Source organism: Lissotriton vulgaris, chromosome 2_1, assembly GCF_964263255.1.
Source record: "Lissotriton vulgaris chromosome 2_1, aLisVul1.2, whole genome shotgun sequence".
NCBI classification, from domain to species: Eukaryota; Metazoa; Chordata; class Amphibia; order Caudata; family Salamandridae; genus Lissotriton; species Lissotriton vulgaris.
In genome coordinates this window covers 1,931,529,594-1,931,547,052 of record NC_141687.1, presented here as the reverse complement: position 1 = coordinate 1,931,547,052, position 17,459 = coordinate 1,931,529,594, and the positions used below count along the sequence as shown (strand labels likewise).

Sequence of the window (17,459 nt, the reverse complement as noted above, 5' to 3'; positions counted from 1 at the left end):
CACCTCCGCCTGACCCAAGACCACCTCTGCTTCAGGAAGCAACTCAAGACATGGCTGTTCGAGCAGTAGCGGACCCCCCTCCCCCAAGTGCCTTGAGACCCTCTGGGTGAGTAGCGCGCTATACAAATATCCTGATTGATTGATTGATTGCCTGCATGCTCGGGATGTGTAGCGCGCGAAGTTACCCATGAGGTTTGTCCTGCCCGCTCGCGTCCCCTTATTTCCGGTCACTACTAACGTGTTCGCGAGTTATTCTGTGCCAGATTGCAGTTTCTGCGTGTTCGGCAACTCGATCTTACCGACAAGCATTCTCGCGCACGCGAAAATGCTATTGAGCGCGCGAGAACTACGCTACGCAGCAGTTTGCGGAGTATTCAACAACTTCGCGTTCTCCGCGGAGCGCGGAGTTGCCGAAACTCCGCAAACTCCGCGAACGGAGCGTAGTTCTTCGCCCAGGGTTAGTTTTATTACAGAATGTTGGTGTGTGGGGTGGTGAGGTGTCATTTTTGCACATGTGAATACATTATCTTTCCCAGAGAAAAAGAAGTTGATTTATTTCAAGGTGTTTCTCGTGTGACATGTGGGAAGAATGGCAATATTGTTCAAAACCAATTTTGAAATCTGATCTCCTGCAGAAGAAAAAACTGGGTACCCTCCGACAAGTGCAACAGGCACTTCAAAATACATACAAATGAGGCATTGGGGAACAGAGACTTCACAGTCAACCTTTCAGACTATGGGCTAAATGTACAAACATTGGGGATTGCAAGTTCCTATCTGCGAATCTGTAAGGATCTGTAAGAATCGCAAATAGGAAACTGAATTTCCAAATGTACAAAAACATACAAAATGTTCAATAGCGAGTCCCACCTCATGAATAGTAATGAGGTAGGTCACAGTTTGCGCCCCATTACGAATAGCAGCCATCACATGAATGGTGGCTGGATGGGGTCAGCAGAATAAAATGTCTGTGACTGCTTTTAAATAAAGCAATATCCTTTCTTTTTAATGCGGCCCATTTTCCTTCAAGGAAAATGGAATGTGCCTGCTCTTAATAAATATTTTGGTGAACATTCTCAAGGGTAAGGGGTGCCTTGGGGCCGCTTGTCACTTTAGAATGCTTACTACCTACTTTGAAGTCTCTGTAAATATTAATGTTTTGCAACTGTAATTCAGTTGCAAAACATTCAAATGTACCACTGCAATTCGGCATTAAGAGAGGCACACCCTAACATGCCCCTTCCAAATACCAATGCACTAAACCAAATTGTGATTCCTAAAGAAGTATATGTACATTAGAAATTGATTTTTTGTGGTCACAAACACGCTGATTCTTCGAATCAGCCTGTTTCTGGTCGCAAAAAAGTTTTGCACATATGCCCCCAAATCACAGAACAGGCAGAAGAAATAGAAGTTGAATAGATTATCAATGGAACTTTAAGTGTGTTTGACAGTAAAAATGAATTACGGTCCAACTAGACCAAAGAAAGAAGGTGCTGCTTTAAACTTGATCAATAAATCAAAAACTTCAGATACGGGGTCACATTAATTTAAACTCATTCAGATGTTTGTGCCCTTCTGTTTTTGTAAATGTCTGATTATCACAACTATAGCAAAATAGAACTGCAGATTTTGCAGAGTTCAATAAAACCATCAAATTCAATATTCTGAAACACAAGCAATATATTATATTGAATTACATTTGTGTTAAACATTACAAAAAGTGGGCTTAGTGTGTCAAAATAGAGAGCCCAACTGAATGACTCTTCAGTCTTTGGCCACAAAGGTGCACCTAAGGAGAATTACATGGCAGTGTCCTGTGGGACAAAAAACTCCCTAAACCAGTAAACATCCTTAACAACGCAGGCTCAGCCATGCATGCAATTTACACACAAGTCAAACCACTCTTGCCTTAACCCCGCATAAGAATTAACAACGCATGTGCGTGGTTAAGGCAATGTGTGGTCAAGGTGAAGAAGTATTGGGAGAGGACACGATGAGTTAAGTGGGGCTGGGGTCGGGTCTTGGAGGGGTGGGGTGTCATTTTTTAGGGGTGTGAGCAGATTTAGGGCTCTGGGGAAGGGGGCTGGGTCAGGGTACTTTATGGTTGCAGGGGACAGTTTTTAGGGCTCAGGGCGGGGTGGCTGGTGTCAGGGTCGTTTTTAGGATATGGGGTTAGTTTGTTGGGCTCAGGACGTGGGCCAGGGGGGAAGGAACAGTTTTTAGGGCTAAGGACAGCTTTAGGCCTCAGAGTAGGGTGGTGGTGTCCGGGCAGTTTTTAGAGTGTGTGGTCAGTTTGTAGGGATCAGGATGGGGTTAGGGAAAAGGGACCGATTTAAGGGCTGGGGCAGTTTTAGGCATCAGAGCAGAGGTGGGGTTGCGTTGGGGTACTTCACAGATGTTGGGGAATGTTTATAGGGCTCAGTGTGGGGGTACTGGGGTTGGGGTAGTTGTTTAGGTGTGGGGGTTTATTTTTAGGACTCAGGGTGGGAGGGCTGGGTTCAGGGTAGTTTTATGGTGTGGATCAGTTTGTAGGGCTCATGGTGAGGCCAAGGAAGGGACAGTTTTAATGGCAGGGGTCAGTTTTAGGCATCAGGATGGGGGGCTCGATCAGGGTAACTTACAGGGTTAGGGGTCCGGTTTTAGGGCTCAGGGCAGGGGGAATGGGGTTGGGGTCGTTTTTAAGCCATGGGGACAGTTTTTAGGGCAGAGGCTGGTGGGGGGAAATGGGACAGATTTCAGGGCTTGGGCAGTTTTAGGCCTTTTGGTGGAGGGTGCTGGGTTGGGGTGCATTACAGATGTAAGGGACAGTTTTTACGGCTCATGGTGTGGGAACTTGGGTCGGATTAGTCTTTAGAGTGTGCAATTAATTTAAAGCATAATCATAGGAAAGAGACAGTTTTCAGGGTTGGGGGCAGGGGTGTGATATTAAGCCACATTTCTCTTGCATGGTAAAGGTATGCATGTTAACGGCATGTGTGGTAAAGACTGCGTGGCTCAGGCAAGTGTTGTTCAACAATTGTTATTCCATCATACAACCCTATAAACAAGGCTAATGCCAATCTAATGCCAGGGGGACCTTTTAAGATGAAGAAAAAATATCAAGAACTGACCAACCTCAATAATAAACAAGGACTTAACAATGATTTTAGACAGAAGTAAGGTTATAAGACCCAATTATTAATTACTCAATGTTATCCAATTTATAATGCAACTCATCCCCATGACTAATATAGACTGGACCTACTGGGAGTTCGCTCCACATATTGCTGTTGTACACCACCAATGTTGTGAAATCCTATATTTGTAGAACTCTTGCTGTGGCTCACAGAAATACTTTCATAATGTAACACTTCATGGTATGAATTTATGAGACTTTCTAATTCTGGATTGAATGATGGGTATAATTACTATACATAATGTTTGGGTAAAAATCCAGTCCTTAATTGATATAAATTAGTGAAAACATCCGAACTTCATTATTTCATGCAAGGATTGCTTGTACATTGTTTTCTTTTTCACAATCATGAGGGCATAAACGGCTTCTTTGAATTTATATCATGCGAAAAACCGTTATTCTTCAGAAATATTAATCTTCCACAATGTACGTGTTATAAGTAACAATTAATTTAACTAAAAACAAAATGAGTATCAATGACAAATTATATTAATTATGACTCCATAAACTCAACTCTATGATAATTATAATATATTTCACTTTAATGGTCTTTAACAGGTATCCATAGCTGTTGGACTTGCAGCCTTCGCTTGTGTCCTGTTGGTGGTGCTCTTCATAGTGATTAATAAATATGGTAGACGATCGAAATTTGGAATGAAAGGTAGGCAAAACGTGTATTTACCTTACCAAGCAATTGACAGGATTGTGTCAAGTACTAGGAAGAGTTGGCATTAGCTGATTGGATCTAGCAAGTCATAAATAAAAGTAAATAATATGATGTCCTTGGAGATGGGTATACGAACATTACAAAAAGCATGAGGGAATACAAAAGGGAACCAAGAGTATAAATATATATGTAAACTGAACATCAGGGTAACATCTTTAGTAACTTATTGTTCAATTGTATTCTAGGATGAACTTTAATTGTTGTTCTTTGTCAATTTTCATGAAGATTAATATGACTGGCTAAAATGTTTCAGGACTTCAGTCCCTGTTTTTATAACCCAATTTGCCTGTAACTGATGGCTGGTGCCATGCATTTCCATGTGAAGTGTGTCAAGGTTTTTCCTTGTGTTTTGACACTCGCTTTTCTTTGAACATTTGAAAACATTACACTTGACATGCAAGTGGCTTCAATGTGATGAGTCATGTCCTTAAAGTAAATAACAGGTTGTGAAATATTTGTAGATCTTTTGGCAATGCTTGTAATTTAGGATGGCCCGTTGTTGGCATTGAGTGACGTAGGACAGCATTTGGAATATACCAGGTATACTTAAAAAAAAACATGTCAGCTAGGAATGAGAACAACATCGTTTTTCCTAGCCTGGTTACTAAACTCTTCCTTACATCTTGACTTTGGGACATATGCAAATTAAGTTGTGATTCAATGGTGCTGCAGTATTCAGGATCTCAAGGGAAAAGCACAACTTGCTTTGAGAGAAATCATGTACTAAGTGAGGCTGTCACTTTTGTATACATCATATTGAAAGGGAGTGGAAATATCAGCTTGACCAGCTTCCCTGAGACATGTCTGGCGGAATTAAATATAGTCTCAACAAGTTTTGAGATGGACATCTCTCCCATGCCACTTGGTGGGATTTGGCTCTATGATAAAACCTTTATTACCTTTCATGCCGCCAGCATGCTTTCTGTCTGTCCTACAAACTACTATATGACATGTCCTCACATAGGTTATGTTCATCATTGGTATAAGTGCCTGAGAACCAAAAAATATTGGCAGTGCTCTTTCTTCCAAGTAAATTTGCCACTAAAGATGACAATGTGTCTTATATCTTTAAAATGAATTATAAAACTAATGGCGGATTTTGAGCAAAGCCATAAAAGGCACTATAAAAATGTGAGAGAAAAGCAGTCTAATTGTGAAATACTATCCTTCCATTTAGTGAGATACATCAAGAGGAAATCCTCAAGGAGTGTTTCTTATTTCCCAAGGTGCACTGGTGCAAACCTATCATGGTGGAATGAGCTACATTGTGTTTAAAGGATATAATGTCCTCATGGGGGGGGGCATGACATATAATGATTTTCTGCAGAGGAAGTACTTCTACCTCATGCAAATGTCTGAGTCAGCTACACCTTCAGTGGCATACGAGATAACTACTTGCAGAGAAAACTCTGTGAAATAAACCATACCTTTGTAAAGCATCACCAAAGTAATTGGAATGCTTCAATAAAAACCTTCTGCTAAATTGTACATCTATGACCCTTTTTTTAGTTCATGGAAATAGCAGCAGCAAATGCAAACCTGTCTTAAGGGCTGAGAAATTGAGAAATTAGTTCATGCTTTAGAAGTCAATTTGGTTTAAGAAGAAAACATTATCATTGTTATCTGGGATGCACTCAAAGTGGTGGCAGCATTCCAAATATGAATATATGCAATTCCACCATGGAAGGATTGCGCAGAATCAACTCGATGTAACGAATCACATGGAAAGAGTCATTTGCAAAAGGCTTGAAAAAGTAGCATTTTTGCTAACATTCTGTGTTTTCCATTTGGAAAAAATATTAAAAAGCTATGCTCATGCAAATCAAGTTTCATTTTGTTTGAAATGCAAATATTAATATTACATAATTCATCCTTACTCATTAATCATTAAATCAATATATTGATCCATGTCACAGAGAGGCTCAGTATTCACGTTGTTATTACTATGTGTGGGAGTCTGAAAACATTAGGATTAACCCTGGGCAAAGCACTACGTTACGCTCGTGTAGTTTGCGAAGTTAACATAACTTCGCACTAAGCGAACTGCACGTAGCACAGTGCAAACATGTGTAGTGTAGTGCGGCGGTCATTTTTTGCTTGCTCGTTGTCCTCAACGTTAAGTTGGCGACCGCGAGCAAGCAAAATGACATCCTAGCGAGACTTTTTCCTTGTTCGCGATCAGTAACATCAAGTTGCCAATCGCGAGCATGGAAAATAAACCTCCTGGTGAGATTCTCAATGCGGGTTTCACATTGCGAGTGGTCGCGCATGAGAAACTACCAGTCCGCATTGAGAAAGCTGCAGCTCGAGGAAAAATCTACTCGAGCGGAAAAAAAGTGCAGCTTGCACTGTGCAAGATGCTGATTTGAATAATTGCACAGTGCCGGATGCTTGTCCGCACTGTGCAATCATTGAAAACGACATCTTGCACAGTGCGAACATGCTATTTCGCAGTTTGCGTAGTGCAAAGTCCACTTTGCGTAGCTACGTTTAACGCTATTCACAAACTACGCCCACCCCTAATTAGGATCCTCGTTGTGCTCCCATAGCCACATTACAGTTCCAGTTCTATGCTTCTCAAAAACCTCATATCTCAATTATGGATCCGGGATAGTTTCACAGGGATTTTACTACGTTCTCCCCTATCCCTTCTGGTTCTTTCACCTGTACACAAAATTATATTTTGTAGACAGCATTAAATGTTCAGCTGTGCACAACTGGGAAGCTTAAAACTGCTGTAATTTTTCTTAAGTGACTCATGTTTTCTTGCACATGTTACATAAAACAAAGGAGGGAAAAGGAAGCTCTAGTACAACACAAAAAATGAAAGAGGGATAAAGGAGCTGTACTTAAAGTTATAAACGTAAGGTTTTATGGCTAGAAATAGAATGAATGTAGTGCATGTTCAACATTTTAGGAGTGTGTAATGTCTTTTCAAAGGATGTTCTATGTATAAACTTCAGTTCGCACATTGCATATGTATAAAGCAGTTTCATTACAGTGGACTCTGAAGGCCGACTCCTATTTGAATCCTGTTTGTCAGGAGGCATTTATTGGCCATTATTATGTTGTTTTTTAAACTCAACAATGGTAAAGATAGAAAAAGCTGGTAAGTTGTGTATCTTTGTAAAAAAATATATATATCATGGTCTACAAAATTCTCAAGTTTGGCACCAATATACAGTTTGGCAAAAGTTTAGGATGGACAAAGGTAAAGGCCCAATTATATTTTTTTTCACAGTGTTATGATCATGTGAGAGCATGGCTTCCTGACAGGAGTTTTTCATGGTCCATTATTACTAAGTAAACATACATATATATATACACATATTACCTACTGGCAGTCGCCAGTAGGTAGTTATAGTTAGGACTTAGTTACCAAAGGAAAATGGCAACATTCTATTCCCAATAACTTTGGCGCCGTTTGACGAATCTTCGCAAAATTTTCAAAACAAATGGTTTCTTGAGATCAGCTCCTATGTTGAAAGATTGGGGGTGATTCATCAAGTGGGGACCAAGAAAAAAGGGGGGTCACAAAATGCTTTTTCTCCATGTTAATTTCCATAGGAAACTTTAGACAAGGCTACAGGTTGAACTGGTGAACGGAATTACCCCAAATTTGGCAGGGAGAAGGGTCTTGGTCTCGAAAGCACACTTTTGTTTATTTTGTGTAAATTCGTTCAGTAGTTTTTGAGGAATATTGAAATTTACATATACCGACAAATGGGAATTCTGTCATCTGATTGGCTGAGGCGTTACAAGCATGAACTTGCTGCTGATTGGCTGCTTGCTGTGTGAGCCGTTGCAACTAGGAAGTGTTGGCCACCATTTTGTGATTCCGTTAAAGTGAGTACGGTGAAAAAAGGGGGCAAAAAGGGGGGGGAAAAGTGGTAAATAGGAGGGTAGGAGCACTTTGTCCTCTGTGGGGTGTTTACGGTGTGCTATAGAGGGGGTGCAAAGTGAAGTATTTACCCTTACCAGTATGTAAGTGGTGGGCTACAGAAATTAAGTGAGGTATTGTGTAGAGTCTTATGCGAGTAATGTGAGCTGGTGCGAGACTCAGGGATTACAGCGTGAGCCCAAACTGTGTATCTTATGCTGTCATGTGCCGTGGCCGATGCACTACAGTTGTGGAAGTAGTGTCCGAATGTGTTTATAACTACTGACCCGTACTGGTATGAAAGTCCTGGGGTACGGAATACATGTGAAGTATTGTCTAGAGTCTCATTTTGCTAAGCTTAGCTGCTGCCGGAGTCGTAGATTAAAGCGTGAGCCCAAACTGTGTGTCATATGCTGTGAAGTCATGTGCTCTGGCCGCTGTGCCACATCTGTGCAAGTAGTGTCAGCATGTAGTTATAGCTACTTGGATGAACTTTTGTTTAGAACATTGTAGCTTGTGTATGGTGCTTAGGTGGTGTTGTTTAGGGAGTGTGAAGAAAAATCAATATGGTATTTGTAAAGCGCAAACTACTCACCCCTATAGGTGAGTAGAGCTGGAGATCAAAGCGAGAGGTCTGTGCTGCAAAGTGAGATGGTCTGGCCGCTGCACCACAGCTGTGTGGAGAATACGTTTTGGCGAGGGTGCAGGAGTTGGCGTTATGTGGCCCTAAAATAGCAGGCCTAAGTTGTAAGTTATAGGGTGGCTCTAAAAAGAGCCCTTGTGTTCATTAGTTGGAGGAACATATAAATGCGGATGCACAGCTTCAAGTTATACAGGAAACACGGTTTCCCTGATCTGTGAAGTGTACTTGATCACTTCTGTATATATGCGCCATATCAAAACTTATTTTGTTGTTGTATATGGACCCCATTTTGTCTCTGAGGTATGCAGAGACAGCTTTGTTGACTTTTTTTCGAGATTTTTCAAACTGAGGACAAAATTGTTTGGACCATTTCCACTTCTGTCTTTGGCATATATTGGAATATACAAAGACAGTTTGAGGCAAAAGTAACATCAATTGTCTAAACGTGTCCTTCATAATCATTTCCAAATCTACCCCAGTCAATGTCCCCAGGTCGTTTCCACCACAGTGCACAATGATGAGGTCAGGTTGTTGGAGATGCAAACAGGTTTTAACCAAAGGCAATAATGGTGCCACTTGAATCCTCTCTGGCCAAACCATTTAATGTCCACATTTTGTAAACCTAGTTTCAAGTCAATGCGTCTCTGTTTTGCATACCTCTTGCACCAGAAAACATAGCTATGTCCTACGATCCACACTAGCATTTTGCAGGTATGGAAAGATTTCTGTAGCTCATGCAGTTCCATTGTAGAGTAAGAGATATGTTTAAAGATGGGGAACTAGTTTCTTTTCGCATACAAAACGGTACCTGATTGGGAGAAAAGCACTGTTTTTTAAAAGTAGGGTGCACATTCGTTTCTTGGAAAATTGTGTTTGTGATTGGTTAAGAAAAAGCAGTTTGCACGTGGAGTACATATTATGGGATACAATTTGCTCAACTCAACCACACCTACAACTTGCATTTGGAAGGCACTGTTCAAACTTAAAACAATTGTGAACTTTTAACCTACATGTGCTGTTAAATGTTTGAGAAAATGTTGCAAAACAATATTGTTAGTTTTAAAAAATTGATAAACTTTTAACCTCCACGTGTTGTAGAATGTTCTAGAAAGTGTGTTGATAGAATATGTTGCATGTCTGACTTCGATGTGTACTTGAATATTAAAAAAACTATTTATATGGAAAAGTAGAAAGATAGTAATAGAGAGAATTTTGAAAGCTAAAAGAATCACTGAACTATTGTAATTTGTTCTTGATTACCTACTGGCAGTCGCCAGTAGGTAGTTATCATTGTTAACGGTCTGAAAGTGCGGTGTTGCTCAAAGTGACATGGTGGTGATATGATATGGTGCTACACTTTAGTATGAAACCGAGAGTCTAAACCTTGAGGTCATTGCTGTAAAGTGATGTGGTCTGGTGTTTGTAGCTTACGTGTGCAAAGAGTGTTAGTAGGTTTTTATACCATACAGGGAGTGGGAAGCGAACTGTGTGTTGATAGTATACCAGAAGCAGGAAGCAAAGTAGTTACGCCTACCGGTGTGAAGACTTGGGGATGAAACCGAGCTGATTGCTGTAAAGTGATGGGCTCTGGGCGCTGTAGGACACTAGCCGCTGTAGTATAAGTGTGTAAGTAGTGTTAGTATGCATTTATAGTATATAGGGAGTGGGAAGCAAACTACTCATCACTACTGGTGTGAAGACTCAGGGATTAAACCGTGAGCCTAAATTGTGAGCTCATTGTTGTAAAGTGATGTGCTCTGGGCACTGTAGCATACTTGAGGAAGAAGTGTTAGTTTAGGTTTATACAATATAGGGAGTGGGAAGCGAAAGTCTTACCTCTACCGGTCTCAAGACTCGTGGATGAAACCCTAAGCTCATTGCTGTAAAGTCATGTGCTCTGTGTAGTATTCAATTGTAAGTCATAGGAGAATGTTAGTATGTAATTCTACTAGAATCTAAGGGGCATATTATCAAGCAACGGCGTTAAAATTATCGCCACTTTAGCGGGAGGAAACTGATGCTAAAACGGCGATAATGGGCTTGATAATATGCCGTAGAGAGTTCTAATAGAAGCCAATGTTAACACCAGAACATGGGTTTCTAGTGGACTTCTCTAGGGCATATTATCAAGCCCATTATCGCTGCTTTAGCAGCAGTTTCCTGCTGCTAAAGCAGCGATAATTTTAACGCAGTTCCTTGATAATATGGCCCTCAGTATGTAATGTTAGAATGTAGGGCTGTCATGAGGGGAACCGTGCCGAGTTTGTACACGGTGCTGGATTAGACGGTTGCTTTGCTGTCTGCTCCTGTTGGTGGTTGTTTCAGGTGTCTTGTTTTCTTGTAATAAATCTACTTATTGGATCCACTGATGTCTGCTTCTTCACTACATAAATTTGGCGACGAGCGGGAGAAGGGAAGAGGAAGGCATCACTCACCAATATTTCAAAATTGCTTGCGTTATGATGAAGACCCATTTTGTTCGTGTAGCTGTTTCTACTCATGCCACGGTCATCTGCTCTTTGAACTATGTCATCCAACTTCTGATAGGATTTATATTTTTGATTTTGCGCTTCCTCTGCTTCTTCACTACATTCTGGTCTCTGTACTACACGTGTGTAAGTAGTGTTAGTGTGCGTTTATACTAACAAATGCATCATGGTAGTAGGGAGGGCGACCTCTCAGGCACAGCTCATACAATGTCCCGGGGTGTGCATTCGCTGGATATTTGTGTTTACTATTAGAGGGTGGTGCATGGCTTCCACCCAGTGATAGCAAATACTTGTTTAACTACTTGAAGCAACAGAACGAAAACCTTGTATCGCTGTATTAGAGGGGATGGGGAGGAAAAAATGGAGAGAAAAGAACAAAAAAAAAGTGGGGTCTCACCCGTTCTTTTAAATGAGGCCCCTGGTAGGTAGGTAATGTTCAGTGGCCAATCCAACTATTATATTGAGGTGTCTCTGTAGGACTGGGGATCTTAATGTCACATGTAAAATAGGCGTGGAAGGGCACAGAGACGTTTTGCAGCCCAGGGGAGCGCCACCTTCCTGGGTATTGTTTACTAACTGTTCAGGGGGTTCGAGGCCAACTGAAGTCCGGGGATCGCCACACTCTGGGTCTTTATTTAAATGTGCAGGGTGAGTCTCGGCAGTCCATGAAGCCTTGGTTGTCCTAGGTAGTGCTTTATTTGTTCTGTTACTTATGGTGTTATAATTATAAAGTGATACACTCATAAAACTCTTGCAGTTGTACAATTACCCAGGCTTCATTTGTCTAATAGTCAGTTAGATTATGTTTGGTAGGTGCACTCTTATATCAAATATTGTGGTCCTTAAAATCTCCTATAACCAGATGATTTTCACAATAAATAATAGACACGTGTTGTCAGAAAAAGAAGACCTATACACTCAGTTATCTATTTGAAAAAAAGTAACCTTTATTAAAACAGAAATAAATAGAAATGTAACTTTAATAAAATAGTATAATAAAAAAATCGAGGGTTGGAATCCAGTGGAAGCAGCGTAGGAAACCTGAAATTCAAAAATGAAACATAAGTGTGCTATGTGGAAGAGGTAAAGAAAGATAGTCCGAATGAAAGGACGATAGTACGAATGGAAGGGAGAGGGAGTGGGTGGAAGGGAGAAGGGGAGGGAGAATCAAAAGAACAGAGGGAGGAGGAGACAGAGCGTCAGCCTATTGCACCCAGCCCTTAGTGTTTGCCCTCCGTCACCTTTTTGTCTAGGATGCTGGGGTCTGTGAAAAAGAAAGTGGTTCAGCAAGTCCTTAAAATTAAATACATGAGGCCAGAGATTATGGGCCATATTATGAAGGAAGGGCGATAACATTATCGCCGCTTTAACGTCAGGAAACTGCTGCTAAAGCGGCGATAAGGGGTTGATAATATGCCCTTGTGAATTCCCTTAGAAGCCCAGGTTCTTGTGTGAACTGTGTTTCTATGGGAATTCACAAGGGCATATTATCAACACCTTATCATCGCTTTAGCAGCAGTTTCCTGTTGTTAAAGTGGTGATAATGTTATTGCCGTTCTTTGATCATATAGTCCCACATTATTAGCTAATGGAAAATCGCTTGCATGCACGTGTGCACGCAGGGTGCTGCACCCCAAACCCCGCACTGTGCTCAATTGGAGGTCTTGCACACCGAGGATTCTCTGAGGAGTGCATCCTTTGTTTTTGAAGTACGGTCTACCAACTGTTAGTGGTAATCCTGGTTCAAAGAGGAGTTGGAGTGCACGAGAATACGCAAAGTTAAATAATAATATGTTATGCTAACGTTGACATACAAAGGAACAGAGCGCATGCTAGAAGCATAATGTGCACGTGTAATGCAGTGGCGGGACCCTGTGTGCATGTACACTTAGTAAGGAGCTCACTACAGTGTCCTAAAAGCCAATGCCACGTGTCTGTAGAGCAACGCTGCCCGCTGGCTCAGGCCTACAGTACGGTCCAGCAGGTCCTTAAAATTAGACCGATGTGACTGAATGAGGTCAGAGATCACATCATTACGCACGAGAACATCGCTTTTTCTCACATGCGCACTCAGGGTGATGCACCCCATCCCTCCTCCAGAACCGCCCTCAACAGGTGTCTGTAGGGCAGCGCTGCCCGTAGGCTCAGGCCTACCTTACGGTACAGCATGTCTTTAAAATGAGTCAGAGATGTGACTGAATGAGGTCAAAGATCACATCATAACACATGGCAATATCACTTAATCGCACGTGCGCAGTCTGGCTGATGCATCCCACCCCTCCTGCAGCACCGCGCTCAAGAGGTGTCTGTAGGTCAGGGCTGCCCACTGGCACAAGCCTACAGTACGGTCCAGCAGGTCTTTAAAATTAGAATGAGACAGAGATGTGACTGAATGAGGTCAAAGATCACATCATAACACATGGCAATATTGTTTGTTCGCCCCTGCGCAGCCATGGTGAAGCACCCCACCCTTCTCGCTGCACCGCGCTCAATTGCAGCCCCTGTGCACCCAGGTCGCTCTGCTTATCTGCTGTCATTGCTGTGTGAGCAAACACTACTGGCAGCAGTGCTCACAATTCAGATGGAGTGTCGGTTGCAGGAGAGTGTACACCTTATGGGTTCCTTTCGTAGACAACAGGCAGTAGGGCTCACAATTCAGAGCCCGTGTTGATTGCCAGGATGGGGTACACCTCACGATTCTGCACATTGTGATATGTCAGGTGGATGCAGCATATCATTTGAGGTAGTGTGGAAGAAGAGGGGCGTGTGGTGTCATGGTTATCCTATTTATATGTACGCAAAGTGGGCTGGGCTTGCGTACACCAGGCCAGCATATGGTTGTGAATAATTAGCCTGGGGACTTGGGCGTTGTTTAGTTGCAGTGTGGCCAGGAAGTGTACTTATGTGTGTTTCTTTTGTAGTTTTGACCTCGCAGAGTTTGCAATTTAGATTAATGTAGCATGTGTCAGGAGGGCGGAAACTATAGTTAATGAAATGGCATATGATCTAAGATGTTCAGTCTGCCCGTGGCTGATGATGCTCCTTAGAGCCACCAATACCCAGGCCGAAAGGAAGCAGAATAATGTGCAGACACACACACCAGGGCCATCGTGCAACACATATTTGTTTTTTGATGGAACGTTTGAGATGAATGGCAATCAGACGTGGAAGGCTAATGTACAGAGCATGAATATTGATCAAGATGATTGTTGCATGTTTTGTGTAGTATAAGATATGTATATACAGGAAAACACTTTTCAAAAAAGCTTTCTAAGCAGAACAGGTGTCTCTCATCAAACGCTGTAGAGAGAATGAGTAAAATGGATGGGGTCGTACAACTGGTACACTGGGAAATGTTATGAACCAATCAAATTCTTTTTTTAAGGTCACATGGCAATCGAACCCCGAGCGCGCAAGGAGGCCGCCGCCGACGTGATTTTGACAAAATATATTTATCATAATATAAGTTTATTACAGTTATAAATATATAAATGTTTAAAATAATTGAGATTTTCGTGTGCTCTCATATACTTTAAAGTTATTTAGATATACTTTTGAGACAAAAAAAGGGAATGGCGTACCTGCTGCAATACTGTACATCTGTGACATAACAAATGGCCTGGCAGCGTGTATACCAAGGTAGTACCTGTGGTAACTTCATGCTTAAATGATGTTACGCAGGACATGGTGCCACAAACTCGTCGGATACGAAATGCGCATCATTTACGAGTTGAGCTATATGGCGGATAGGATTCATGAGGTGATGGAGCTTTGTATGCTACCAGTATGGGAGTGCAGTTTTCTCCCAGAAAAAAAGAAATATACACATCTTTTTTGGGGAAGATATAAAACATTACATGATTTTTAAAGTTTAAAAAAAAATCATAGGTATAATAGAGTTCCAAAATATTTTAAAATATATTAGAACAAATATAGGGCCAGATGTAGGAGACCAAATACCAGTCGGTAACGGCCAATTTCGGCTGTTACCGACCGGTATTTGGGTTTTGTAATGTAGGGGGCCTTTGATTTACAGAATCAGTAAATATACAGATTCTGTAAATTTACAGAATCGGTAAAATACCGAATCGGTAACTTTACCGATTCTGTAAATCAATATGTAGGTGGCGCAGTAAACAGTGCCACAGGCCCTTAAGAATTTGTTATTTACCACCCAATACTATTGTGTGGTAAATAACGAATTCCTGTGTACATGCACATCTGTGCATGTACACCTGTGCCATGTGGCACACATACCTGCCCTACCTTGATTGCTATGGGCTTCAAGGCCCATAGAAATCAATGGCAAATACAGATTCGGTAATTACCGATTCGGTAAACACCGAATCCTACCGAATCGGTATTTGTTATCGAATAATAACCTACATCAGATTTACCGATTCATGAATACCGACTTGGTAAGATTCAGTATTTTTGAATCGGTAAATCTGATTTACCTACATCTAGCCCATAGTTTTTATAAACATTAAAATATGAAATTAACATTTAAAAAACCTTTGAAATTCACTGAAAAAAATCATAGGTTTTACAGACGTAACAGGTTTCAGGGACGTTATAGTTTGTTGAACATTTGACTCATATAAAACCAGAGAAATTTGCCTGTTATAGTTAGTTGAGCTAACTATAACTCGCACAGCCGCAATGCACTGCTGATAATGTCACATATTACATCACTCATGCCATTGTCAGTGACATCACTGATGACATCACGGATGACATCTCAAATGACATCACTGATGACATCACTCATGACATCATGCAGGTGACAATCTGATGCACATACTGATGCTCTGATATATAAACATTGATACACCCATTCTAAAATGCTGACTACTATTTAATACACAGAAGAATATCATATACTACATAGCACTCACTATTTCCTAGGTCTACACACACATCCAGTCACTTATACATGTAGTTACTCATCAATAGGGGACTAAAATATGCACTCATATATCTATACATGCAGTCACACACTGCCACTCATCCATAGAGTTACTCAGAAGCCTAGTCAGTAATGCAAAGAATGAATCACATACCCATTTAATCATGTGTACGTTATTTTTAGACATACCACATCACTTATTTATACAGATACTAACACATATTCACTGTCTTATACAATCACTGATAGAAGCAGACACATATTTATACACCCACTCTTGATAACTTAGTCTCAGGTATACTCAGGTATATACTCCAACACTCACATATGGTGGCCTAAAAAATATGTAGTTAGTCACAGATATACCACTGAGACATTTATTCACTCACTAACACACACACTAACTCACCCATACAGCCCTTTCCAGATACACTTTTAATCCATACAACCACTGAGTCACCCACTCAGACATCTATGCACAGACTCATACACCCACCCACCCACACAGACACTCAGCGACCCATACAGATACTCAGGGACCCATACAGATACTCAGACATCAAATCAATAACCTATATAGACACTCATGTAGCTATTCAGCAATCCATGCTGTTGCTTACACACCAATGGAAAGACTAATACAGACTTTTACACAGTTTAGTCACTAACCCATGCATTCAGTAAGACACGTTCAATCACTCACTTATAAAGTCAGGCACACACTTACAAAATATTTCCTTTAGGCACTTGTAAATGTATTAATTCTTCAATACACCTTGGCGTATGTATATAAAACATATTTACATTTTATAGAAACACACATTCACTGGATGATGTCATGAGAAATGTCATCAGTGATGTCACTTGAGATGTCATCAGTGATGTCACTGACCATGTCATGAGTGATGTAATATGTGACATAATCAACAGTGCATTGCGGGTGCGCGAGTTATAGTAGTTATAGCTAGCTCAACTAACTATAACATGCAAATTTCTCTGGTTTTATATGAGTCAAATGTTCAACTAACTATAAGGTCCCTGAAACCTATGGTTTTTTGTGTGAATATGTATATGTATATGAAAACACTCATTCTGGGAAGCCCAGACCTGTGGGAGGTGCCATGCAGAGCCAGCAGATTACCCGGTGAACAAATCCAATACACCAAACGTAAGCGTGCACTCAGGAAACAGCCAGGCAAATACGATACAAAATAGATTTATTGCTTCATAAATCCATCCTTGATGCATTTCGGCAGTCCCACTGCATTGATCACAACAACTATTGCATGGATACATCGTGTTATATAAGCATTACATAGTAATAGAATGAGGACTGCTGGCATAGATCCTACCAGTAACTGTGTACTGTGGCCATTTTCGAGAGGTGAAATTTTGACATACGTTGTTTAAATACAAATACCATCACAATGTAGATAAACCGGCAAGTAAATGGTAATAGTGTAATGACTTGTCAAGTTACGTTTCAAGTGTCCTTCTGCAAGCATTAAATATTGTATACGACGTGAGTACCGTAATGCTTTGGGGTCGTCACAGAGAATATCACATCGATGTTGTGATGCACTATAACGTGTGATCTCAAACTTGATAGCATGGAAATAGGGATGCAACATGT

At 41.0% G+C, this 17,459-nt stretch overlaps 1 protein-coding gene across 5 annotated transcripts in view; it reads left to right on the top strand.

The window, feature by feature from the left end:
- Positions 1-17,459, top strand: part of NTRK3 (neurotrophic receptor tyrosine kinase 3) — a 1,577,634-nt gene that overhangs the window by 862,830 nt on the left and 697,345 nt on the right. For all 5 annotated transcript variants that reach the window (XM_086958117.1, XM_086958116.1, XM_086958115.1 and 2 more), the window contains exon 11: positions 3,737-3,839. In XM_086958117.1, the coding sequence (XP_086814243.1) occupies positions 3,737-3,839 (103 nt within the window). The remainder of the gene's footprint in view (positions 1-3,736; positions 3,840-17,459) is intronic.